At 43.4% G+C, this 27,611-nt stretch overlaps 1 protein-coding gene across 1 annotated transcript in view; it reads left to right on the top strand.

Moving 5' to 3' along the window:
- The window catches only part of GGT1 (gamma-glutamyltransferase 1), a 115,801-nt gene extending 105,659 nt beyond the window's left edge, over nt 1–10,142 (top strand). The window contains exons 7-13 of the mRNA XM_044275508.1: nt 11–160; nt 341–474; nt 1,411–1,598; nt 2,131–2,258; nt 2,335–2,447; nt 5,372–5,485; nt 8,853–10,142. Coding sequence (XP_044131443.1) covers nt 11–160; nt 341–474; nt 1,411–1,598; nt 2,131–2,258; nt 2,335–2,447; nt 5,372–5,485; nt 8,853–8,999 — 974 coding nt within the window. The 3' untranslated portion in view covers nt 9,000–10,142. The remainder of the gene's footprint in view (nt 1–10; nt 161–340; nt 475–1,410; nt 1,599–2,130; nt 2,259–2,334; nt 2,448–5,371; nt 5,486–8,852) is intronic.
- Nucleotides 10,143–27,611: the final 17,469 nt, after the last annotated feature.

Genomic DNA, 27,611 nt, shown 5'->3' on the forward strand with positions numbered 1-27,611 from the left:
TGTGCTGTAGGTGGAATTATTACAGAGGAAGATCTGAGAAATTATAAAGCTGAACTCGATGAGCAGCCACTTCGTTATCAGCTTGGAGACTACACCCTGATCGGCCCTACTGCACCCCTGAGTGGTCCCGTCCTTGGACTTATCCTTAACATTCTGAAAGGTGAGAGCCTCGTTAGTGGTTTTCATTTTCTGTCTCCGAACATTATATTCTCTAAAGGAAACCACGGTGAGATGCCATTTTCTGTAATGTTGTACAGTATTTTATAGGGTATAGCAGCAATGATAACGCACATTTATTTTCTAATTATTTCCATTTTGTTCCATCATTTTTTTCTGTTAGGTTTTAACTTTTCTCCCCAGAGCGTAAAGCCTGAGTCTATTGGACTGACCTACCACCGCATAGTTGAAGCTTTCCGTTTTGCTTACGCTAAAAGAACTTTGCTGGGAGATCCCAGGTTCATAAACATAACAGAGGTAAAAGCAGATTTGATTGATGGAAGAGCACACAGAATAGGATTTAATTCACAGTCATTTTAAAAAAACACTACCATCAACATTTTTTAGCACACATTAACAGCCTATATGTGAATAATCTGGTGTTATTTTTTAACAAAAAACAGGTGGGTATTTTTCTGGATATAATAATCAATAGAGTTATCATGCTGTCATCCTAAATTCTACATCTACTATTATACTAGCAGATATTCTCTTTCCCTCGCAGCAGCAGTAAAATAACAATGGGATCCCTATCTTTTCTGTCTGTGCTGACTGCTACAAAAGATTATATATGTGGTATAATACTGCAGAAAAAAACGGAAAAAAATGTTTTCTATAAATATTGACTTAAAAAATACTCCTTTTCTAACACTGCCGTTAGAAAAGGAGTATTTGTTAAGTCAATATTTATAGAAAACATTTTTTCTGCTTTTAAGGCTGCTTTCACACAGTCAGTGGTTGGTCAGCATTTGATCAGTGATTTTCATCAGTGAACAGGTGCAAATCTTTATATTATACCTTACATAATATGCATGTATAGGCTCTACTTCTGGTTTTGGCTCTCAATCACTGTGTGAAGGTGACCGAAGGCATAGAAATCTATGGACCATACTGCACCTCTGTGTGTCTCCAGTGGCATATAGACATTTTTATTCATGGTTGTCTATGGTATCAGTGGAAGGAAAATGGTGACATTTCCTATTATATACAGTATTCCTAGAAGGAATGACTAGAAATATCCAGTGCCCTTTGAAGGGATTATACTGTACAATGGAGCGCAGATTGCCTACAGCTCTGTAATATGGAACCATAGGGACTATGTGTGCCACTTTTCTAGCTCCTGCATTTGTATGATTTTATCAGTTGCCAAATGTCATTTGCTCCTGGTTTGTTTCCCATGTGTTTTCCCTATAGGTAATGAAGAACATCACTTCGGATAACTTTGCTGAGGATCTAAGAAATAAAATCTCAAACGACACCACGCACCCATCAGAATACTATGAGCCCATATTCTACATTCCAGACAGCCATGGCACAGCACACCTGTCAGTTGTAGCGGAGGATGGAAGTGCTGTGGCTGCCACCAGCACTATCAATCTATAGTAAGAGAAGAGTGGGTGTATGGGAAAAGAGACATATTTGTATATTTCTTACAGGCTACACTAGTAGAAAATCTAAATTGTTTACTTTATTGATTTTACCTAGTTTTGAAGGCAAATGTCAGGAAATGCATACTGCCCACATGTAGTATGAACTCCTGACAGGCTGCATGGTTACAAACAGCAAACCAGGTATAAAAAATACATAGAATCTGATAGCGACATAGATGTTCTATGATTTACGCCCCCTATGGGTCAGAAGTGTAAAAGCATGTTCCTATATCATGGACATCGTGATTGTTTTTAATGTATGGAAATAAAGGTCAAGTTTTAATTCACTTGGAGCACTGGATCGCCTACATTAAGTCACTAAAAAAACTGTTTATAAAAAATAAAAATAAAACAGGAGTGGGGAGAAGAGTCACAAGGGCAGCTACCAGCCATATTAGTACTGCCCAATTCAGTTTGATTGACTAGTCTCTCCCTAGTTGTGTATATGCATATTAATATATATTTTTTTATATTCTTGTTCCAGTTTTGGATCTAAGGTTCGCTCCAATGTAACTGGAATTATCTTCAATGATGAAATGGATGATTTCAGCTCACCATTAATAACCAATGGGTTCGGTATCCCACCATCACCAGCTAATTTTATCAGACCAGGTACTGTGTACACATTAAATGAAAGAATATGTCACAGATGAAACATTAGAGATCTTATCTTTTACAATTCTTGCAGGCAAACGGCCTCAGTCCTCAATGTGTCCAGCAATCCTTCTGGATAAGGACAAAAAGGTGCATATGGTGGTTGGAGCTTCTGGAGGGTCTAAAATCACCACATCAACAGCACTGGTAAGAAAGCAAGAAGAAATAAGCCACTGGGAGGCGAATAAGGCAATAAAATACTTTTCAAATTAGTGCAAAATCTAAATCTTATCTCATAGCAGTTTAAAAAGTTGCAACATTTTTTGCAACTTTTTATTTTTATCATGTGAAAAGAATGCACTGTTCAATGAGATCAAGTGAAGATTATGTCCCCCTGATTGAACAAATGAAGATTGTGTCCCTATGTATATGATGTTTATTATTTAGCATTAATTAGTTTAATTTATTTCACAATATTTTTAAACAACTGTGCAGTGCCCCAAGATTCAAGTAGCCCCATGACAGAGTGAGGAGGGTGGCAGCAGCAGTGGCAGTATCAGTGACAGTAGTGGCCCCATGACAGAGTGAGGAGGGTGGCAGCAGCAGTGGCAGTATCAGTGACAGTAGTGGCCCCATGACAGAGTGAGGAGGGTGGCAGCAGCAGTGGCAGTATCAGTAACAATAGTGGCCCCATGACAGAGTGAGGAGGGTGGCAGCAGCAGTGGCAGTATCAGTAACAATAGTAGCCCCATGACAGAGTGAGGAGGGTGGCAGCAGCAGTGGCAGTATCAGTAACAATAGTGGCCCCATGACAGAGTGAGGAGGGTGGCAGCAGCAGTGGCAGTATCAGTGACAGTAGTGGCCCCATGACAGAGTGAGGAGGGTGGCAGCAGCAGTGGCAGTATCAGTAACAATAGTGGCCCCATGACAGAGTGAGGAGGGTGGCAGCAGCAGTGGCAGTATCAGTAACAATAGTGGCCCCATGACAGAGTGAGGAGGGTGGCAGCAGTGGCAGTATCAGTAACAATAGTGGCCCCATGACAGAGTGAGGAGGGTGGCAGCAGCAGTGGCAGTATCAGTAACAATAGTAGCCCCATGACAGAATGAGGAGGGTGGCAGCAGCAGTGGCAGTATCAGTAACAATAGTAGCCCCATGACAGAGTGAGGAGGGTGGCAGCAGCAGTGGCAGTATCAGTAACAATAGTGGCCCCATGACAGAGTGAGGAGGGTGGCAGCAGCAGTGGCAGTATCAGTAACAATAGTAGCCCCATGACAGAGTGAGGAGGGTGGCAGCAGCAGTGGCAGTATCAGTAACAATAGTGGCCCCATGACAGAGTGAGGAGGGTGGCAGCAGCAGTGGCAGTATCAGTAACAATAGTAGCCCCATGACAGAATGAGGAGGGTGGCAGCAGCAGTGGCAGTATCAGTAACAATATTAGCCCCATGACAGAGTGAGGAGGGTGGCAGCAGCAGTGGCAGTATCAGTAACAATAGTAGCCCCGTGACAGAGTGAGGAGGGTGGCAGCAGCAGTGGCAGTATCAGTAACAATATTAGCCCCATGACAGAGTGAGGAGGGTGGCAGCAGCAGTGGCAGTATCAGTAACAATAGTGGCCCCATGACAGAGTGGGGAGGGTGGCAGCACTTGCAGTACCAGTGACAGTAGTGGCCCCATGACAGAGTGGGGGGGGGGGGGGTTGCAGTAACAGTGACAATAGTGACCCCATAACAGAGTGGGGAGGGGACAGAAGCAGTGGCAGTAATGCTGTGTTCACATTACTGTGTATTTTTCCATTCTTCTGATTTGTCAGAAGAACTGAAAACAAAAAAAACTAAAACAAAGCCTGTATTTTGAGCATCCATAAAGCCTCTTTCAGACAGTTAGTATTTGATCAGTATTTGTAAGCCAAAGACAGGAGTGGGTCCAAAACAAAGATACAATGTAATGGAAATATTTGCATTTCATCTGTGTTTTGAACCCACTCCTGCTTTTGGCTTACAAATACTGATGCAAATACTGACTGTGCTGCTACTTGTGCCAGCTACAGCAACATTTTTGCCACTGCCTGTACCTTGGGGGGGCCCAGGCCCAGTCTGTTGGCCATAATATATGGTAACATATTGCTTTCTAAATGCTGTGAACAGCGCAGGTAAGATGGCCGTCCTCATAATGGTGCTCATGAAATAGAGTAAAATCTGGAATCTGGAAATAAAAACATATTAGAAAAAGATGATGTGTTACTATCTGGTTTTATCTGGCATTTTTTGGTGATACATTTCCTTTAACATTTGCTACATATTTACCAAGCCTATTTTTATGAAATATTTCAAAGTGTAAAATTGTATGTTACAAACTAGGATATTGCTCTTAGAGGGATAGGGGATAGAAGCCACTTACTCAATAGAAAGCCCTGGTGAATACAGTTATTCATGAAACCACTGTGTATAAGAATAGCAGCTGGCCTTAAAGGCTATGTACACCTTTGGGGGAAGTTTTTTTGTTATTGCATTGTACTCATTTTGAGCTACAAATATATTTTTTAATTGCCATTTATTAAAAAATATTTTTTTCTGTACATAGCTGAGATGTTCTAGTAGCCCCCTTTGGATTCTCTATCTTTTCCATCAGAGCAGGAGCAGACAGACTTCTTATCTCTGCTTCAGAACGGCTCAATATTTTTAATAAATGTCAATTGAAAAAAGGATTTTTAGCCCAAAATGAGTAAAATGCATTCATAAGAAAAAAATTGCCTCTGAATATGTACATAGCCTTTAAGTTTCCAAATGCCTGAGGATTAGGGTGCTCCGACATCAGCCATTTATTTCAGGTCACGAGACACCATGTCATTTTATTACTTTATTGCTCTGCACACTGAGACTACATGCACCCATCCATCTATGACATAAAACTGTGGCTGTTGGCGCTCTGTGCGGACAATTGTCATGTCATTTTGCTATGTACTTTTGAGTATGTAATATTCTAAGTATTTCTTTATTGCATTTGTTAAATAAATCAAAGTTTGAAAAAATGTACAGTATGTCACATGTAAGCCAATTGGTAAGAAATTATATGAGGATATTTAACAACGTCATCAGCAAGTATTGGGTACAGTTTTGTCTTTTCTTTTGCAGGTCATCATGAACTCACTATGGTTTGGCTACGATGTGGAGAACTCGGTGGAGCTGGCACGGGTGCACAATCAGCTATTCCCAAATGAGACAGTTGTGGAAGAAACCATAGAAAAGGTCAGTGATGCCTAGATAGTTTTACTTTGACAGGTATGTAATTGTCTATACATTAGTGTCGGGGTATAGGTTAGTGCCAATTCAGTAGCTCCAAGTGTTGGATAAGTAAGCGCCCAGCTTGATTATACTGTAATTTTACTTATACCTTCCTATAACATTCTTCCTTTTCAACTGAAAACTATTTTGTGACATTATTGGTGACATTAACTAGTTGGTGAGCTTGACAGACAATGACCCAGATTTACTAATCCTAAAGATTTCACAAAAATGTTTAGAAACCCTATATGCACCAAATTGTGACACTTTTTACAGATTTGTGGTGCAGGGCATTAGTATATTTGGCCCTTTGTGCATTCCAGAATAAGAGATGGGGGTATCTTGCTGAACCTTTATCCACCACGATGTCTGGTTGAGTTAAGTGAAAAGATAATACCCAAGTCTAGTTTTAGCAATGCTTGGGTAGGGCCTAAGGAAAGGTTCATGCTGGTGTGTACCAATATCAGAGGAGCAAGGATATAGCGTTCAATTTCTTAAAGGGAGTCTGTCACTAGTAAAGTTCCCTGATAACCCAGGCACAGTGTCTTGTAGGACCAGTTCAGTTGAATGCAATGAAACCTTTCATTAAGCTATCTTTTCCTTCATTCTAGAGAAAAAGTATATGTAATATATATATATATATATATATATATATATGCAAATGAGCAGTTAAGCGCACCGAGGGCAGACAGAAGCCACTCTGTGCAGCCTCGCACACTCTCTGCACCCTTGCTACTTTTGCTTCCTCTGCCAGACCCTCCTTCTCCAGGATTGACAGGACTGGGTTCCTACATTGTCATTTCACCTGGCCCTTTTACTCAGGAAGGAGAAGGAGTGGCTGGCAAAGGAAGCGGGAGGAACAAGGGTGCACACAGTGGTTTTGGTCCACCCTTAACTGCTCATTTGAATATGGATTTAAAGTACTTTTTCTCCAGAATAAAGTAACAGATTGCTTAGTGAAAGGTACAGCCGCCAAGTCTCTGCTGTTTTGTAATGCCGTTTGCAGACATTTAGCCCTTGAGATGCAGTCGTGACCACAGCATCTAAGGTGGCTTTCCCCGAAGCATTGTGCTCCAGTCGTTGAAACGACTGGGGAAGCCATTGGTTGGTTGCAATAGGCTAGAGCCTGTATAAGGCTACCATGCCTATGACAGATATATTCCTGCTGGTGGCAGCACTGTATTGAAATATACTGAATTATATACATACTACTGTGTTAATTTAGAGTAGTGTATGTGAGAAGCAATCTAATTATTACACAGTCATGTACCTAGGGGGGTAATGAAAGTGAAAAGAAGTAAAAAAAAATAAAAAAGTAAAAATATTTTTAAAAATATTGAAAAATTCATATCAACCCTTTTCTTCTTCATAAAAACAAACCGTAGTTGCAAAAAAAATGAAAATGGCCAGTTCATCTTTTTTTTTTTTTTTTTTTGTTGCTTCATCTCCCACCAAGAAATAACTATGAAAAGTGATAAAAAGATTTATTCATATTTCAAAATGGTATCATTCAATAGATGTGACCATAAAAAGAATATGGCGATGCAAAGAAAGTGATTTTTTTTTCCAGTTTTTGCTTTTTTTTGTGCTAAAAAAAACTATATAAATATGTCATCTGTAATTGTACTATCTTGGAGAATAAAGGGAACAGGTTAGTTTTACCTCACAGGGAATGTCATAAAAACAAAACCCATAAAACTATAGCGGAATTGCATTTTTTTCCAATTTTATCTTATTTGGAAAAAAATATTCCAGCTTCCCATTACATCATATGCAATATTAAATGGTGTTATTAGAAAGTATAATTTGTCCTGCCAAAACAAGATGCTAACGGAAAACTAAATAATCTATGGCTCTGGGAAGGCAGGGAGTAAAAGAATGAAAATGCAAAAACAAAAAATGGCAAAGTACTGAAGGAGTTAAATTAAGGACATATATTTTCCATTTTTGCATTTTCAGTTTTTTATTCCCTGCTTTCCCAGAGCTAAACTTTATTTTTCTATTCACATAGATGTATTAGGGCTTGATTTTTTTATTTATTTTTTAATAATCTAATGGCAACATTTACTGTTGTGGGAAGCTGGAAAAAATTCCAAATGGGAGGAAATTGGGGAAAAAATGCAAATCCACCATAGTTTTATGGGTTTTGTTTTTACGGTGTTCAGAATGCAGTAAAAATTATTGTTCCCTTCATTCTTCAGGTCAGTATGATTACAGCAATACCACATTCATATATTTTTTCTTCTCTTTTAAAATCACTTTTTTTTTATATATTTTCATCGATGAAGCTGAGTGATGGCTCAGTCTGGGGTGATCTGTAGTTTTATTGATACCATTTGGAGAGTGTATGTCTTTTTGATCACTTTTTAGTAAATTTTTTGGGAGGTAAAGCGATGAAAAGCCATTTAGATTTTTTTTTTTCCCTTACGACATTCATCATATTTTAAGAATTTGGGCATTTTGGGATGCAGTGGCGCATATAATATTTAGCTTTTAATGTATTATTTTATTATGGGGAAGTAGGTTATTTGAATTAGTATTTTTTTTAAATGTTTTTCAAACTTTTTTTTACTACTTTTATTTAAATGTTTTCTTATGAAGCCCCAGCACCTGCAGGTCTCCATAAGAGCTACAACTGTAGTAGTCTTGGATTCTTCAGAGAGACCTTTCTCTGGGAGCGCAGAGCTTACGGGGTAAAACTGCCTCAGATGGGGGGTTAAATTAGGCTCAAACAGAAACTCGCTTATTATTTTACCCCAGGTTAACCAAAAGGTCATGATGCAAGTAAAGAAAATTAAAAATGAAGAAGTGGGAAGGGGGGAGGAAGGGAGTTGATGACCAGCTTCAAAAACTCCGGAAGTCATATAAGAAACCTTGTCCCCAAAAGCCAACTTGTCACTAGGACAGTTGAAAATTTTCCCTAGACCCACCAAACCTGCTAGCCACAGTATTAGACCAATCTATACTCCATTGCTATTGTGGGCAAATTCTGCCCAGAGACGGCCATACCACAGTAACCAATCACTATATAGTTACTATCCTGGGTAAATCTGGCCAGAGATCAAATCTGTCTTTTGGTGGGAAAATTCCCCCCCAAAACAAACTGAAAGATCCTCAATGGATGACTATAAAACCATGTGGATCCCTCCTTTATAGTCTGGGATCCTGCCATTCCTAGTGACAGATTAATGTTATTTTGGATTTTGTTGCCATTGAATCTTGGTATTAATCTAGTTTATTGGTGAGAATTATAGTGTAGAGGTCAAAAATAGCCCTGAATGTCTTCTTTATTAATGACGTTATGTCTTGTGTGTGTGTTTTTTTTTCCCAGCATATAGTAGATGGGCTCATAAAACGTCATCATAATGTAGAAAATTCAAGAAGAGGTGGAGCTGTAGTCCAGGCTATTGTACGGACGAAGGGCAAATGGTCCGCAGCTTCAGACACCAGAAAGGGAGGTTATCCTGCAGGCTACTGATCTTCACCTACATGGTCATCTTATTGACAGCTGCTACATTCACCTTTTCCACATTGGATTTCAACTTACTTTCAATACATTTCACGACACTCTGTCTCAGGGACGAAATGTGTAATTCCTTCCTAAGAATACAGAAACGCTGAATCCTGTCTTCTTCACCATTAAGCATTAGATGAAGGCATCTCTGCAGTGCTGCTATATACTGAGTCTATGTGCCATGTTGTGATCGTAGAATATGCAAGTGGGATCACATGATAATGAACAGACTGCACTGGACAAACCGGACTGTGCCTTTAATTAATTGCTCAGTCTGTGACAATCCATTGGAGAACTCAATGATCCCTCTTTGACCTACTGTGTTTCGTCGTTAGAAAAATGAGAGTTCTCGGGAAGGGGGAATATAACAGGATTTGTGCATATTTTTCTGAAGATCACCTGTTTGCCATCTTACAAAGCAGTATCTCCTCTGATTGACATAAGGTCTGCATCAAGGTGGTGGAATTAATATTTTGCACAATTTTCTACCACCTTATACCTTTTTTGGTCATTACCTGCCGGCTTATACCTTTTTTGGTAATTCCATTTGAGTGGAGAGAAATTGTATGTATAGCTTTACATTTTCTGACATGGAAGGCAAACATCAGCCAAATGACTACTGAAACTATAGACAGCAATAGCAATATTGGAGTACTGTTCTGTCCATCCACATTCACAGTTTCAAAAATTACCATTAAAAGATTTTAGGGTAAAAAAAAAAAAAAAAACTTGGATTGCCAAAATAAAAACCTACAGTTATTAGGTGTAGAAAGCTCCTGGTATCCATATCCAGACAAAATGCTCGGTATGTACTGTGATGTAGTGGTTAATGTAACAGTACAGATTAGAAAACGGTACAAGTGATGTCTTTTAATTGTCAAAACGTAATTTTTATTTCCTTTATTAAAATAATGTGTAAAAATATATAAAAGTGTCCATCAGGGTTGCAGATGCTATGTTAATTTGACCCTAGGGAAATCGGCTGAATGTCCCCCTCGAAAAATTTCAATGGCTAAGTCATCAAGAGCCAGTGCTCTAGTATGTTAATGGGTTTTTATTGTTTGCGAGTTGAGAATTATTATTATTTTTATTTATTAGCACATAAATGAGCGATTACCCGGGCTAAACATATGATTTATAGTATGTCTCATGGGCCCATCGAATGAATACAGTTGAAGGCAGATTACCTTTAATATATGTTTTGTGGGTGACACGTATACTAATGGCGCAGTGCAGTTATTAGAAGGGTTTTCAGAGATTCTGATGTTGATAACCTGTCATCAATATCAGATTGGCGGGGGCCTGATTCGTGGTTTGGAGAGGCCCCGCGGTCCAGTGAACTTCGCAGCATATTCCTAGGCCATTGACCTCACATCGGTCATGTGGCTAAGGTGCAGCTCATTCCCATTCAAGTGAATGAGGCTAAGTTGCAATACCAAGCTCAGTTGCTATCCAGTGGACAGCGCTTTGCTTAGTAAGCTGCGAGGAGGCGGCAGCACCCACCTACCATATCTGTGAGAAATTAAAGATATATAAAGAACAAGATATGACAAAAAGCACATGATAGCCGTATTCAAAATATACAAGTATACCACAGTGAATAAATTAATTGTACTCGCAGCCATCAGAGATTCAAGATAGGGACCAAAAAAGACAATGCATCCAAGAGTTCCAATGTCAAAGATGAGAAATTCACAAATGATATGACCCTTTCATAAGAATACCTTGCAATAATAGAGGATATCACCTCATTTATTTTCGGAAGGGCAAATAGCCCTTCCAATGTTTTGTCAAAGCTAGCTTGACTCTTAGAAGAGTTTTGCATGTCAAGATTCTTGGGTACCTCACAAGTCCCTCGAAATAACAACACCAACTTGGAAGATTTCCAAATATTGTAGGGTATGTATCAATTGGAAATCGCCAGCGGATGTCCATAATAAGCCATTATCTAAAGTGTAACTGTAGTTTCAATTTATTTTTAATATTGTTTAGGGACAGGGATGTTAAACATTTTCTTTCTACTAGATGTTTCTTTCTACTAGAAAACAGGGTGTAAATGGTGTTCTTGTAGCTGAGCATTGAGTCTTCAGCATTCTACTGAGCACTGAAGACACCTGTGTGTAACATACAGAGACTTCCAACCTGCCATTTGTCACTGCCGCAGCACCTGCCTATCTGACTTGTTACACACAGGCATCTTCAGCATGACGAAGACTGGTGCTCCTTAGCAATGCTCAGAGCTTTACATGAAGACTCTTTAAACTGTAATGACAGTTACCCTTTAACACATGAGCAATCTGACTCTTGATGACTAATTACATAATTTATGGAGGACTTCTGGCCCAGTATAGTACGTTGCTGTACACTTTTATATATATATATATATATATATATATATTTTATTAAAACAAGTATTGCTAAGATTAGACATTTTAGTAAAGGAAATACACATTTTAACACATAAATTACATACTGTAATGTTTCCCATCTTTGCCTTTTTCAGTACTGTAACAGTTTGTTTTATTTAAGCCATTTTCAAATCTCTCCCAGGGAACACACTCCTAAAGTGGTTAATGTAAGTCTATTTGTATTTCATTTACTGTCGGCTGTATTACACCAACAGATTATCTGGCAGGTTTTCCAACCAATCATTGGTCAGATGGCCAGTTATACTCACCAACTATTGGTCTGATTGGACGTATATTGGTCTAATAATGTGTTCATGTAATACAGCCCCAAGTCTTTTGGTAGCCAATGACTGCATAAAATTAAATACTTGAAGACATTCAGTTAGATATTTGCCAATTGCAATGATGGCCATTAGATTAACAGTCCATATATAAAATATAGTAGGTGACAAACATGGTTCTTCTTGGAGTTGTTGGAGGACTATTTTTCTTTCCACTAGTCTTCCCTACAGAATCTGTGTTTGAATCTTATTGTATCATCTCCGTCCATTAAATTTAAGACTTTTATAACCTGCAGTATTATTTGGTTGTATTTCAACATTTGTACATTAAAACCTTAAAGGGGTATTCCCATCTCGGACAGTGGGGGCATATTACTATGATATGCCCCCATTGTCTGATAGGTGCGGGACCCGCACCTATCTCATATACTGAGCTGGCAAAGTGGAGTAGGGTGCACCACGCATGCGTGGCCACCCTCCATTCATTTCTATGGGGCCCACGAAAATTGCAGAGTGCTGGCTCAACTATTTCCATTGGCCCATAGAAACGAATGGGAGCACACCGTGCTTGCGAGGTCACTGCTTACATTCACTTCAATGGGGCCGACGGAAATAGTCGAGCCAGCACTTCAGATATTTTCGGCAGCCCCATAGAAATGAATGAATGGAGGGTGGTGCGCCCTCCTTCAATTTGCAGACTCAGTTTACTAGATAGATACGGGTCCCACCTTTGGGTCAGACAATAGGGGCATATACTAGCAATATGCCCCCATTGACTGAGATGGGAATACCCCTTTAAGGATGCATCTTTATACATTCTGAAAGATTGGGACCAAAAAGAATAAATCACTACTACTGTATGTAGGCAGTGGGGCATTTGAAAAAGGTAAGTGCAAATAAATTGCAGCAGTGTCATCAGGTCACTACATGTACCTGTTCTGTCCCTTTGTGGCCATTGCCCACTGCTATCCCTCTTCTCTGTTCTGGCATCAGTGCAGCATCATTCACCAATTGAGTTCAACACCCACTGTCTGTAACAGTAAGTTCAGGCCATGGATTCCGCTGGCCCACCTAGAATGGGTCTACCAGAAGTGTTCCAATAACTTTCTTTCCTGACCACTACTACAGTGGTACCGCAACCGCCAGCAGCAGTAATACCAATACCTCCTCAAGTCACACCCATATCAGGTCCCAGTCTACGTTCATCACTTCCTCCACGCTATTACAGAGACCCTGTGTCAAGGATTCATCAATCGGTGTACCATCCATTTCACATTCCAGTTCCACCAGTTTCCCACCAATTGGCCCAAGATGACCTTCCAGATGGCCTTGTCTGGGAAAACCTGTTATGTGAAAGAAGTGAGTGATCCTGTGACTATCAATTTGCAAAAGTTTCTGGTAATCTTCCGCAGAGTCTTTAGAGAACCTGTTTGTACTTCTTCTGCCATCTTCTCCCTATTGCAACTTTAGCAAATATGTGGCCACAGGATGAGAAAGGCGCTCATAGGGTAAATAGGTAAAGATGAAACAGCGTTCTTCAATTTAAGATGAGTATGTGCTGCTCACCTGTTTAGGTTGCACCGATTGGGTGCAACCGTGATGAAGGTCCTCTGGATTAGCTAGGTATCAGGTTGGAGCTGCCGCGTCCAAAGGAACCAAGGGGCGAGGGCGAAGTCGCCACTTTGTTAATTACTAGAAATACTGACAGTGCCCGTCACGACCTTAGTGGTCTGGCAAGCTGGTGGACGTGAGGCGCAAATCACAACCGGTTTTGACAAGTACGGGTTTATTGAGAGACAGCGCGTTTTGGGGTACGGGACCCCTTTATCAAGTCTGGTGTGCTGCAGCTGCAGGTGCAGCTGGATGTTTGCTGTTCGTTTAATGTTCCCCGGTCACTTTTACTGACAATGTAGTACAATGCTTTGCCAGAGATGAATTAGATGTGGCTGAAGCGCTGTGGCTTTGCTATTATACTTGGTTAGGCAATGCTGTTGCGGTGGTGAGGCTGATGTAGCTGGGGTATTGAGACCCGGCTACTGCACGTGGTGCTTGCTGCTCCCTGTGTCCTTACAGCACGCACCACGTGCAGTAGCCGGGTCAGAATACCCCAGCTACATCGGCCTCACCACCGCAACAGCATTGCCTAACCAAGTATAATAGCAAAGCCACAGCGCTTCAGCCACATCTAATTCATCTCTGGCAAAGCATTGTACTACATTGTCAGTAAAAGTGACCGGGGAGCATTAAACGAACAGCAAACATCCAGCTGCACCTGCAGCAGCAGCACACCAGACTTGATAAAGGGGTCCCGTACCCCAAAACGCGTTGTCTCTCAATAAACCCGTACTTGTCAAAACCGGTTGTGATTTGCGCCTCACGTCCACCAGCTTGCCAGACCACTAAGGTCGTGACGGGCACTGTCAGTATTTCTATTGCAACTTTGTCAGGGCAATCTCACGATTGGCCAATACATCATTCATTTCTGCACCCTGGCTTCTGAGTTGGCCTGATACAAAGAGTACTATATACTTATGCGCAGGACTGGTTTAGGAAATTATGGTTTTAGTAGTTTTTTTAGAATATGCTCATATTTTATTTGTTTTATATAGGGAATGAAGTTTTGTATGGGGGTGGGGTTAGTTTGCTGATAAAGAAAAGCAGTTTTCGGCTTTGCAATCCGAGCTCCTGAAGAAGCGTTGTAGCGAAACCCGGGTCGGGCGTCTGTGCAGGCTGATCTGAATTCTTGTTATATTTTTAATTTTGTGAGTATAATAAATTAATTTTTATAATCGCACACCTCAAGTTCTTCAACTATCCTCTGCATTTCTCTGGTTTATGAGGAAACAGGGATCTATGAGAAGATCAAGGAATACCAAAGAAGGTGTGTTCTGAGGCCTATGGAGATGTGGGGACACAAGTGGTGATGAATATGCACACTGTGAATGGAATCTTGTGAGTATATTATTATCTCCTTGCGGTTGTAAAACACAGTGGCAGTACTTTACCATATGGAGTTTCTATTTGCAGGCACTTGTAGATCTGAGGAGGATTTTGTTACATCTTGTGAACCTGGTGAAAACCTATTTTTTTCCCTTTAAATCTGAGGAGAGAAGTTTGTAAAAGAGAGGAAAAGAAAAGTAATATTCTTTTGGCAGCGCAGTCTCTTTTTTGATAAGGGACAAAAACCCACGTCACTATTTGCGGCTTGCAGCGCCGAGGATTCAGCGTAAGATAACCAGAGACATTTTCCTTTGTATTCTGGAACAAAGAGGCTCTAGTGGCAACATTCTAGCAGGGTCTGATAAGGTGTATTCAGGTTGAATGGGCAGATCTACATTAGAAGCTTTGATCTTCCTTGCTACCCATATATATATTTTTTAACTCTTTTATTCACGTAAAAGAAAAAAAAATCAACGTTTTACAACCATGATACGTGTCATAATTAGGGATGAGCGAACTCGAACTGTATAGTTTGGGTTCGTACCGAATTTTGGGGTGTCCGTGACACGGACCCGAACCCGGACATTTTCGTAAAAGTCCGGGTTCGGTGTTCGTCGCTTTCTTGGCGCTTTTGTGACGCTTTCTTGGCGCTTTTTGAAAGGCTGCAAAGCAGCCAATCAACAAGCGTCATACTACTTGCCCCAAGAGGCCGTCACAGCCATGCCTACTATTGGCATGGCTGTGATTGGCCAGAGCACCATGTGACCCAGCCTCTATTTAAGCTGGAGTCACATAGCGCCGCCCGTCACTCTGCTCTGATTAGCGTAGGGAGAGGTTGCGGCTGCGACAGTAGGGCGAGATTAGGCAGATTAACTCCTCCAAAGGACTTGATTAATTGATCGATCTGCAGCTGTGGATCATTGAGCTGCTGATACTCAATTGCTCACTGTTTTTAGGCTGCCCAGACCGTTTGTCAGTCACTTTTTTCTGGGGTGATCGGCGGCCATTTTGTGTCTCGTGCGGTGCTGCGACCAAGTGCATCCAAGCTGCGACCAAGTGCATTTAACCCTCAATGGTGTGGTTGTTTTTTGGCTAAAGCCTACATCAGGGTGAAGCTGTCACACCAAGTGCATTTAACCAGGAATAGTCTGTTTATTTTTTGGCCATATACTACATCAGGGGCAAGCTGCGCCTGTCACCAAGTGCATTTAACCCTCAATGGTGTGGTTGTTTTTTGGCTAAAGCCTACATCAGGGTGAAGCTGTCACACCAAGTGCATTTAACCAGCAATAGTCTGTTTATTTTTTGGCCATATACTACATCAGGGGCAAGCTGCGCCCGTCACCAAGTGCATTTAACCCTCAGTAGTGTGGTTGGTCAAGCTATCACACCAAGTGCATTTAAGGCTAGTTTCACACTAGCGTTCGTCGGTCCGCTCGTGAGCTCCGTTTGAAGGGGCTTACGAGCGGACCCGAACGCCTCCGTCCAGCCCTGATGCAGTCTGAATGGATGCGGATCCGCTCAGACTGCATCAGTCTGGCGGCATTCAGCCTCCGCTCCGCTCGCCTCCGCACGGACAGGCGGACAGCTGAACGCTGCTTGCAGCGTTCAGCTGTCCGCCTGGCCGTGCGGAGGCGAGCGGATCCGTTCAGACTTACAATGTAAGTCAATGGGAACGGATCCGCTTGAAGATGAGCCCATATGGCTCAATCTTCAAGCGGATCTGTCCCCCATTGACTTTACATTGAAAGTCTGAACGGATCCGCTCAGGCTACTTTCACACTTAGATTTTTTTCTAAGTTATTAATGCAGACGGATCCGTACTGAACGGAGCCTCCGTCTGCATTAATATGATCGGATCCGTTCAGAACGGATCCGATCAAACGCTAGTGTGAAAGTAGCCTAACCAGCAATAGTCTGTTCATTTTTTTGGCCATATACTAAATCAGGGGCAAGCTGCGCCCGTCACCAAGTGCATTTAACCCTCAGTAGTGTGGTTGGTCAAGCTGTCACACCAAGTGCATTTAACCAGCAATAGTGTGGTTATTTTTTGGCCATATCCCAGTCTAATTCTGTCACTAAATCCATACCGGTCACCCAGCGCCTAAATACTAGGCCTCAAATTTATATCCCGCTAAATCTGTCGTTACCGCTGTACTGTTGTGGCTGGGCAAGTTATTTAGTGTCCGTCAAAGCACATTTTTTGTTCAGGGTTGAAATACAATTCCCAATTTAGCAATTTCATAATTTAGTGGTTTCTGCTATATTAGAGCTATTTGAAATCTATCCCTAAAAGGGTAGATCATATTGAAGGTGCACATAGGGTCATTCAGAATAACTTCACACACACGCTACTGTGCATTTCCAAGTCTAATTCTGTTAGTAAATCCATACCGGTCACCCAGCGCCTAAATACTAGGCCTCAAATTTATATCCCGCTAAATCTCTCGTTACCGCTGTCCTGTTGTGGATGGGAAAGTTATTTAGTGTCCGTCAAAGCACATTTTTTGTTCTGGGTTGAAATACAATTCCCAATTTAGCAATTTCATAATTTAGTGGTTTCTGCTATATCAGAGCTATTTGAAATCTATCCCTAAAAGGGTATATAATATTCAAGGTGCACATAGGGTCATTCAGAATAACTTCACACACACGCTACTGTGCATTTCCAAGTCTAATTCTGTGAGTAAATCCATACCGGTCACCCAGCGCCTAAATACTAGGCCTCAAATTTATATCCTGCTAAATCTCTCGTTACCGCTGTCCTGTTGTGGATGGGAAAGTTATTTAGTGTCCGTCAAAGCACATTTTTTGTTCTGGGTTGAAATACAATTCCCAATTTAGCAATTTCATAATTTAGTGGTTTCTGCTATATCAGAGCTATTTGAAATCTATCCCTAAAAGGGTATATAATATTCAAGGTGCACATAGGGTCATTCAGAATAACTTCACACACACGCTACTGTGCATTTCCAAGTCTAATTCTGTTAGTAAATCCATACCGGTCACCCAGCGCCTAAATACTAGGCCTCAAATTTATATCCCGCTAAATCTGTCGTTACCGCTGTACTGTTGTGGCTGGGAAAGTTATTTAGTGTCTGTCAAAGCACATTTTTTGTTCTGGGTTGAAATACAATTCCCAATTTAGCAATTTCATAATTTAGTGGTTTCTGCTATATCAGAGCTATTTGAAATCTATCCCTAAAAGGGTATATAATATTGAAGGTGCACATAGGGTCATTCAGAATAACTTCACACACACGCTACTGTGCATTTCCAAGTCTAATTCTGTTAGTAAATCCATACCGGTCACCCAGCGCCTAAATACTAGGCCTCAAATTTATATCCCGCTAAATCTCTCGTTACCGCTGTCCTGTTGTGGATGGGAAAGTTATTTAGTGTCCGTCAAAGCACATTTTTTGTTCTGGGTTGAAATACAATTCCCAATTTAGCAATTTCATAATTTAGTGGTTTCTGCTATATCAGAGCTATTTGAAATCTATCCCTAAAAGGGTATATAATATTCAAGGTGCACATAGGGTCATTCAGAATAACTTCACACACACGCTACTGTGCATTTCCAAGTCTAATTCTGTGAGTAAATCCATACCGGTCACCCAGCGCCTAAATACTAGGCCTCAAATTTATATCCCGCTAAATCTCTCGTTACCGCTGTCCTGTTGTGGATGGGAAAGTTATTTAGTGTCCGTCAAAGCACATTTTTTGTTCTGGGTTGAAATACAATTCCCAATTTAGCAATTTCATAATTTAGTGGTTTCTGCTATATCAGAGCTATTTGAAATCTATCCCTAAAAGGGTATATAATATTCAAGGTGCACATAGGGTCATTCAGAATAACTTCACACACACGCTACTGTGCATTTCCAAGTCTAATTCTGTTAGTAAATCCATACCGGTCACCCAGCGCCTAAATACTAGGCCTCAAATTTATATCCCGCTAAATCTCTCGTTACCGCTGTCCTGTTGTGGATGGGAAAGTTATTTAGTGTCCGTCAAAGCACATTTTTTGTTCTGGGTTGAAATACAATTCCCAATTTAGCAATTTCATAATTTAGTGGTTTCTGCTATATCAGAGCTATTTGAAATCTATCCCTAAAAGGGTATATAATATTCAAGGTGCACATAGGGTCATTCAGAATAACTTCACACACACGCTACTGTGCATTTCCAAGTCTAATTCTGTCACTAAATCCATACCGGTCACCCAGCGCCTAAATACTAGGCCTCAAATTTATATCCCGCTGAATTTGAATACAATACATTGGGCCAAATAATATTTTTGTTGTTGTGGTGAACCATAACAATGAGGAAAACATCTAGTAAGGGACGCGGACGTGGACATGGTCGTGGTGGTGTTAGTGGACCCTCTGGTGCTGGGAGAGGACGTGGCCGTTCTGCCACATCCACACGTCCTAGTGTACCAACTACCTCAGGTCCCAGTAGCCGCCAGAATTTACAGCGATATATGGTGGGGCCCAATGCCGTTCTAAGGATGGTAAGGCCTGAGCAGGTACAGGCATTAGTCAATTGGGTGGCCGACAGTGGATCCAGCACGTTCACATTATCTCCCACCCAGTCTTCTGCAGAAAGCGCACAGATGGCGACTGAAAACCAACCCCATCAGTCTGTCACATCACCCCCATGCATACCAGGGAAACTGTCTCAGCCTCAAGTTATGCAGCAGTCTCTTATGCTGTTTGAAGACTCCGCTGGCAGGGTTTCCCAAGGGCATCCACCTAGCCCTTCCCCAGCGGTGGAAGACATAGAATGCACTGACGCACAACCACTTATGTTTCCTGATGATGAGGACATGGGAATACCACCTCAGCATGTCTCTGATGATGACGAAACACAGGTGCCAACTGCTGCGTCTTTCTGCAGTGTGCAGACTGAACAGGAGGTCAGGGATCAAGACTGGGTGGAAGACGATGCAGGGGACGATGAGGTCCTAGACCCCACATGGAATGAAGGTCGTGCCACTGACTTTCACAGTTCGGAGGAAGAGGCAGTGGTGAGACCGAGCCAACAGCGTAGCAAAAGAGGGAGCAGTGGGCAAAAGCAGAACACCCGCCGCCAAGAGACTCCGCCTGCTACTGACCGCCGCCATCTGGGACCGAGCACCCCAAAGGCAGCTTCAAGGAGTTCCCTGGCATGGCACTTCTTCTGTACTGTCTTCTTTCATAGTTTGTTAATGTGAGTGCTCATGTGTGTGCCTTCAGCACCATCTAGTGACCTTTAGCTGTAAGTGCATCTTCTGCCTTTTTAAGTTATGCATATTCATTAGGTCACCTGACTTCCTGCTCACAGTGCTTTCTGGGAAAGAGACAGGCTCCTGCTTCCTTTTCTCCTCACCTCATGGAAGGAGCAGCTGCACATTGTGTGTCTCTTACTAAAGCATCGTCGGTAAGGGATTTATTTATGTTTTTGTATTGGTTTTGTGTACATTGTGCTGTATACTCAGTTCTTGTATGTTCATTTTCCTATAGTTTACCCTATCTACTGCCGGTTAATAAAAACCACAGACTACAGAAACAAGTCTCATATTATTAACTAGTAGAATGGTGATATCTGCCTGTTGAACTGCATATAGACCCCGGGGGTACATGTTGTGAGAACAGGACATCTTCAAACAATGTGCTGACGACAAGACCCGAGTGGTTTGCACGCTGTGCCATCAGAGCCTGAAGCGAGGCATTAACGTTCTGAACCTGAGCACAACCTGCATGACCAGGCACCTGCATGCAAAGCATGAACTGCAGTGGAGTAAACACCTTAAAACCAAGGAAGTCACTCAGGCTCCCCCTGCTACCTCTTCTGCTGCTGCCGCCTCGGCCTCTTCTGCTGCTGCCGCTCTCGGCCTCTTCTGCTGCTGCCGCCTCGGCCTCTTCCTCCGCCTCTGGAGGAACGTTGGCACCTGCCGCCCAGCAAACAGGGGATGTACCACCAACACCACCACCACCACCTCCGTCACCAAGCGTCTCAACCATGTCACACGCCAGCGTTCAGCTCTCCATCTCACAAACATTTGAGAGAAAGCGTAAATTCCCACCTAGCCACCCTCGATCCCTGGCCCTGAATGCCAGCATTTCTAAACTACTGGCCTATGAAATGCTGTCATTTAGGCTGGTGGACACAGACAGCTTCAAACAGCTCATGTCGCTTGCTGTCCCACAGTATGTTGTTCCCAGCCGCCACTACTTCTCCAAGAGAGCCGTGCCTTCCCTGCACAACCAAGTATCCGATAAAATCAAGTGTGCACTGCGCAACGCCATCTGTAGCAAGGTCCACCTAACCACAGATACGTGGACCAGTAAGCACGGCCAGGGACGCTATATCTCCCTAACTGCACACTGGGTAAATGTAGTGGCAGCTGGGCCCCAGGCGGAGAGCTGTTTGGCGCACGTCCTTCCGCCACCAAGGATCGCAGGGCAACATTCTTTGCCTCCTGTTGCCACCTCCTCCTTCTCGGCTTCCTCCTCCTCTTCTTCCACCTGCTCATCCAGTCAGCCACACACCTTCACCACCAACTTCAGCACAGCCCGGGGTAAACGTCAGCAGGCCATTCTGAAACTCATATGTTTGGGGGACAGGCCCCACACCGCACAGGAGTTGTGGCGGGGTATAGAACAACAGACCGACGAGTGGTTGCTGCCGGTGAGCCTCAAGTGGTGTGTGATAATGGGCGAAATCTCGTTGCAGCTCTGGGACTAGCCAATTTGACGCACATCCCTTGCTTGGCGCATGTGCTGAATTTGGTGGTGCAGAAGTTCATTCACAACTACCCCGACATGTCAGAGCTGCTGCATAAAGTGCGGGCCTTCTGTTCGCGCTTCCGGCGTTCACATCCTGCTGCTGCTCGCCTGTCTGCGCTACAGCGTAACTTCGGCCTTCCCGATCACCGCCTCATATGCGACGTGCCCACCAGGTGGAACTCCACCTTGCACATGCTGGACAGACTGTGCGAGCAGCAGCAGGCCATAGTGGAGTTTCAGCTGCAGCACGCACGGGTCAGTCGCACTACAGAACAGCACCACTTCACCACCAATGACTGGGCCTCCATGCGAGACCTGTGTGCCCTGTTGCGCTGTTTCGAGTACTCCACCAACATGGCCAGTGGCGATGACGCCGTTATCAGCGTTACAATACCACTTCTATGTCTCCTTGAGAAAACACTTAGGGCGATGATGGAAGAGGAGGTGGCCCAGGAGGAGGAGGAGGAAGAGGGGTCATTTTTAGCACTTTCAGGCCAGTCTCTTCGAAGTGACTCAGAGGGAGGTTTTTGGCAACAGCAGAGGCCAGGTACAAATGTGGCCAGCCAGGGCCCACTACTGGAGGACGAGGATGAGGAGGAGGTGGAGGAGGATGAGGATGAAGCATGGTCACAGCGGGGTGGCACCCAACGCAGCTCGGGTCCATCACTGGTGCGTGGCTGGGGGGAAAGGCAGGACGATGACGATACGCCTCCCACAGAGGACAGCTTGTCCTTACCCCTGGGCAGCCTGGCACACATGAGCGACTACATGCTGCAGTGCCTGCGCAACGACAGCAGAGTTGCCCACATTTTAACCTGTGCGGACTACTGGGTTGCCACCCTGCTGGATCCACGCTACAAAGACAATGTGCCCACCTTACTTCCTGCACTGGAGCGTGATAGGAAGATGCGCGAGTACAAGCGCACGTTGGTAGACGCGCTACTGAGAGCATTCCCAAATGTCACAGGGGAACAAGTGGAAGCCCAAGGCCAAGGCAGAGGAGGAGCAAGAGGTCGCCAAGGCAGCTGTGTCACGGCCAGCTCCTCTGAGGGCAGGGTTAGCATGGCAGAGATGTGGAAAACTTTTGTCAACACGCCACAGCTAACTGCACCACCACCTGATACGCAACGTGTTAGCAGGAGGCAACATTTCACTAACATGGTGGAACAGTACGTGTGCACACCCCTCCACGTACTGACTGATGGTTCGGCCCCATTCAACTTCTGGGTCTCTAAATTGTCCACGTGGCCAGAGCTAGCCTTTTATGCCTTGGAGGTGCTGGCCTGCCCGGCAGCCAGCGTTTTGTCTGAACGTGTATTCAGCACGGCAGGGGGCGTCATTACAGACAAACGCAGCCGCCTGTCTACAGCCAATGTGGACAAGCTGACGTTCATAAAAATGAACCAGGCATGGATCCCACAGGACCTGTCCGTCCCTTGTCCAGATTAGACATTAACTACCTCCCCTTAACCATATATTATTGGACTCCAGGGCACTTCCTCATTCAATCCTATTTTTATTTTCATTTTACCATTATATTGCGAGGCTACCCAAAGTTGAATGAACCTCTCCTCTGTCTGGGTGCCAGGGCCTAAATATATGCCAATGGACTGTTCCAATGTTGGGTGACGTGAAGCCTGATTCTCTGCTATGACATGCAGACTAATTCTCTGCTGACATGAAGCCAGATCCTCTGTTACGGGACCTCTCTCCTCTGCCTGGGTGCTGGGCCTAAATATCTGACAATGAACTGTTGCAGTGGTGGCTGACGTGAAGCCTGATTCTCTGCTATGACATGCAGACTGATTCTCTGCTGACATGAAGCCAGATCCTCTGTTACGGGACCTCTCTCCTCTGCCTGGGTGCTGGGCCTAAATTTATGACAATGGACTGTTGCAGTGGTGGGTGACGTGAAGCCTGATTCTCTGCTATGACATGCAGACTGATTCTCTGCTGACATGAAGCCAGATTGTCTGTTACGGGACCTCTCTCCTCTGGCTGGGTGCTGGGCCTAAATATATGCCAATGGACTGTTGCAGTGGTGGCTGACGTGAAGCCTCATTCTCTGCTATGACATGCAGACTAATTCTCTGCTGACATGAAGCCAGATTGTCTGTTACGGGACCTCTCTCCTCTGCCTGGGTGCTGGGCCTAAATATATGACAATGGACTGTTGCAGTGGTGGGTGGCGTGAAGCCTGATTCTCTGCTATGACATGCAGACTGATTCTCTGCTGACATGAAGCCAGATTGTCTGTTACGGGACCTCTCTCCTCTGCCTGGGTGCCGGGGCCTAAATATCTGAGAATGGACTGTTCCAGTGGTGGGTGACGGGAAGCCAGATTCTCTGCTATGGGACCTCTCTCCAATTGATTTTGGTTACTTTTTATTTATTTAATTTTTATTTTAATTCATTTCCCTATCCACATTTGTTTGCAGGGGATTTACCTACATGTTGCTGCCTTTTGCAGCCCTCTAGCCCTTTCCTGGGCTGTTTTACAGCCGTTTTAGTGCCGAAAAGTTCGGGTCCCCATTGACTTCAATGGGGTTCGGGTTCGGGACGAAGTTCGGATCGGGTTCGGATCCCGAACCCGAACATTTCCGGGAAGTTCGGCCGAACTTCTCGAACCCGAACATCCAGGTGTTCGCTCAACTCTAGTCATAATGCATACAAGTATAACAAGTACATTTCGTGCATATAATTCAGTCATCCACTGCATTGCTATAAAATCCTTAAACTTATACACAACAACACTTTGACTCCACTAGACCGACCGATCCAAAGTTCCTTGGGCTGCTGACAGTGCCTGTCGCAGTCTTGAAGCTGAATGCATTGTATGCGGACAGTTACACCACAAGCTCCAGACTTTTTCAAATTTTGGGGGTTTGTTGCGGTGTTTAAATACCAATACAAGATATGGTATGATTTGGTTGATTTGTAATTTCCACATGGAATTGGTCGGTGTATTGGGGTCATACCATCGCAGAGCAATACATTTGCGTGCCATAAATAACGATTATCTCAGAAATGTTGTCACATAGTGATCCCAGGTATCTTCGCTTAAGAGTCCCAACAAACAAATCTCAGGAGTGCTGTCTATCCGGACCGGCAACAAGCCGGAGAGAAAGGTTGTCATCTTCCTCCAGTACATGGCGATCGGACTGCAAATCCATATCATATGCCAAAAGTCTGCGTCTAGTTCTCCACATCGCGGGCACGCAGTAGATGACGCCCTGCCCATTCTGTAGAGCCTAGTTGGCGTTAAATATGTTTGATGGGTGATGTATAGTTGTATGATTTTGTTGTTGGTTGATGGCGATACTTGCAAATGTGATTCCAATAAATCTGCTATGGATTAGTCTGTGAATGTGGGTATCATTCTATTCCATTTATTTATTACCTTGAGAGGGCTAGTTTTGACCTTTGCTTGTACTAAGTAGGAATAAATCATTTACACTAGTCATCTGGGTCCCTGGGTTTTGACAATCCCTATTAGTTGGTATTTCGATATCTTATTGGTGCTCGAGATTGTAGCCTGGCTGACCTAAGTTGTAGATAGGAGAAGAAGTGGGTACAGAGAATATCATATTTTGGAGACACAGCTTTGAATGTCATCAGTACACCCTGATCGTATATGTCACCAAACGTCTTAACCGGTTCCTCCTGCCATCTATCCGCCCCCATAACTACTTGTACCTGTGGTAGTGAATGGTTGGCCGTGAACTGCGTTTGGGAGTATGATAATTTTTACTAGATTGATGCGTCCTGACACCGAAATGGGTACTGTTTTCCAGTTTTGGAGTTCGTTCCTTATGTGTTCCCTTAATGGGTAAATATTAAGAGATAAAGCTTGGAAGTACTTTTTAGTGATGTGTACTCCTAAAAATTTGAATGCGTCAACCACCTTCAATCTTTCCATTTGTAGGGAACCTGTCCAATCTGATTTACCTAGAGGCATGTAAACTGATTTCTCCAAATTGATTAGCAGGCCTGAGAAGTCTCCAGATTCATTAAATAGATTCACTGCACTTTTAAGAGATGTGTCCGGCGACGACAGATATAAATCATGTCATCCGCATACAATCCTATGCGGGCCTCTCTTTCTCCCATAGTCATCCCTGTTATATTATTACTGCTCCTTACCCTAGTCACCAAGGGTTCAACTTCCAGTGCAAATAGGAGTGGTGACAGCCCTACTTTGTGCCTCTATAAAGTGAGAAACTCTCAGATAGCTTTCCATTTATCATTAGTTTACTAACAGGTCTTCTGTATAGTAAAGTAATCCACTTGAGAATTTGTAGCCCAAGCTCAAACTTTTTCAAGCATTCAATCAGATAGGCCCATTCCGTTGAATCAAACGCCTTGGCCGCGTCTAAGGAAGCCAAGGCCCAATTCTCATTTAAGGAGTACCCCACTTGCATAACCACCTGGACCTGCCTGATGTTTTCGGTGGTTGACTTCCCTGACATAAATCCTGTCTGGTCTGCATGGATCAGTGACAGGATCACTCGATTTAGGCTCCATTCACACATCCGCAATTCCATTCCGCATTTTGCGGAACGGAATTGCTGACTCATACATTTCTATGGGGCCCCGATCCGGAATTGGGGACCCGCGCTTCCGGGTCCGCAGTTCCGATCCTGAAAAAAATAGAACATGTCCTATTCTTGTCCGCAATAGCGCACAGGAATAGACAAATTCTCTTATTGCTGGCAATGTGTGGTCCGCATAATGCGGAACGCACATTGCTGCTGTCGTGTCCTTGGATCCGCAAAACACACATGGATGTGTGAATGGACCCTTAAGCGGGTGGCCAGAATCCTTGTCAGTATTTTGTAATCTTCGTTTAATAATGCTATTGGTCTATATGAGCCACAGTCTAAGGGATCTTTATCTGGTTTCAGTAGTAGTATTATTGTGGCTTCCATAAAAGTATCAGGCAGATTGCCCCTTTCCAAAGAAAATTGGAGAGTGGTTAGCAGTTGAGGAGCCAAGACCTCCCTATATTTGGCATACACCTCTTTGGGAAGCCCATTGGGTCCAGGAGATTTCCCATTATTGAGGTCTGATATGGCTTGTGTAATTTCTTCCAAGCTGATTGGTTGGTCAAGTTGGGCACGTTGTGTTTCAGTAAGAGCGAGTATGGTTATGTCTTCTAGATATACAGCTATCTCTGCTTCAGTCGCTTTTTGCTAGATCTGTATAAATCTTGGTAGAATTGGGTAAATGTGCAGATGATCTGCTCCTGCGTACTATGTAGTTGCCCTGCCCGCTAAAATCATTGAGGAGTGTCGGACTAATTGGGCCAGAAGTTTGGCTGACTGGTTTCCCAATTCAAATGCCGTCTGTTTTAGGAAAAATAATTTCCTGTCGACTTTATCCCTAACTGTCGCTAAGTATTGTCTACCCGCTTGGAGCCATGCATTTCTATTAGCCTCCGTCGGGTGGGTAATATATTGCTGTTCTAGCGTATTACATCGGGATTCCAGCTCCATCTCTGAACCAGTGCTAGGTTAGGTTCGTTTGTATGTGTTTCCAGAAACTCAGCAGCTGGTAGGATATTCCGTCTGCTGATCCTAAAAGGTTCAGCCAGAATGGATGAATATTCATCCTATACATTATTGAAGTGAAGCACTGCTTCAAAGTGCCCATTATTAGGGAGTGGTCCGATATTCCCCAGGGAAGACATGTTATCACGCGTAGATTTAACATAGTTAACTCCTTACCTAACATATAATCTATGCGAGTGAGTTGTGTCCGCCACTTTGGCATGAGAATACTTTCTCGGTGTGCTTCTCCTAGCATCTTCTCCTCTGCGCCCTCCAACTTGCTGAATCACCCGGCACTGGATGTGTGGGGCTTTAGGACCCGTTCAGGATGCCTGTCAAATTCAAATGGACCAGGATTGTGCAGGATTTACCCAGATCTGTGTATGCAGCCCAGGAGCTCCACTTACTTGCATCCTGCCATCTTGGCTGCTGGCCACGTCCCCCTTGCTGCCCATATTGATCTTTGGTTCTGGTAACATGCTAAGGAAGCAGTCCGTGAGAGAAGAACTCCTCAACTGGCACCATTATTCCAGAGACTTCTATTTCCTGTTTGTTCTTCCTTTTCTGCACCAGAACCCATGCAGGTGTACAGAGTCAGGCTGTCTGAAGAGAAACATCACCAAAG

This window comes from Bufo gargarizans, chromosome 1 (genome assembly GCF_014858855.1).
Source record: "Bufo gargarizans isolate SCDJY-AF-19 chromosome 1, ASM1485885v1, whole genome shotgun sequence".
Taxonomy (NCBI): Eukaryota; Metazoa; Chordata; class Amphibia; order Anura; family Bufonidae; genus Bufo; species Bufo gargarizans.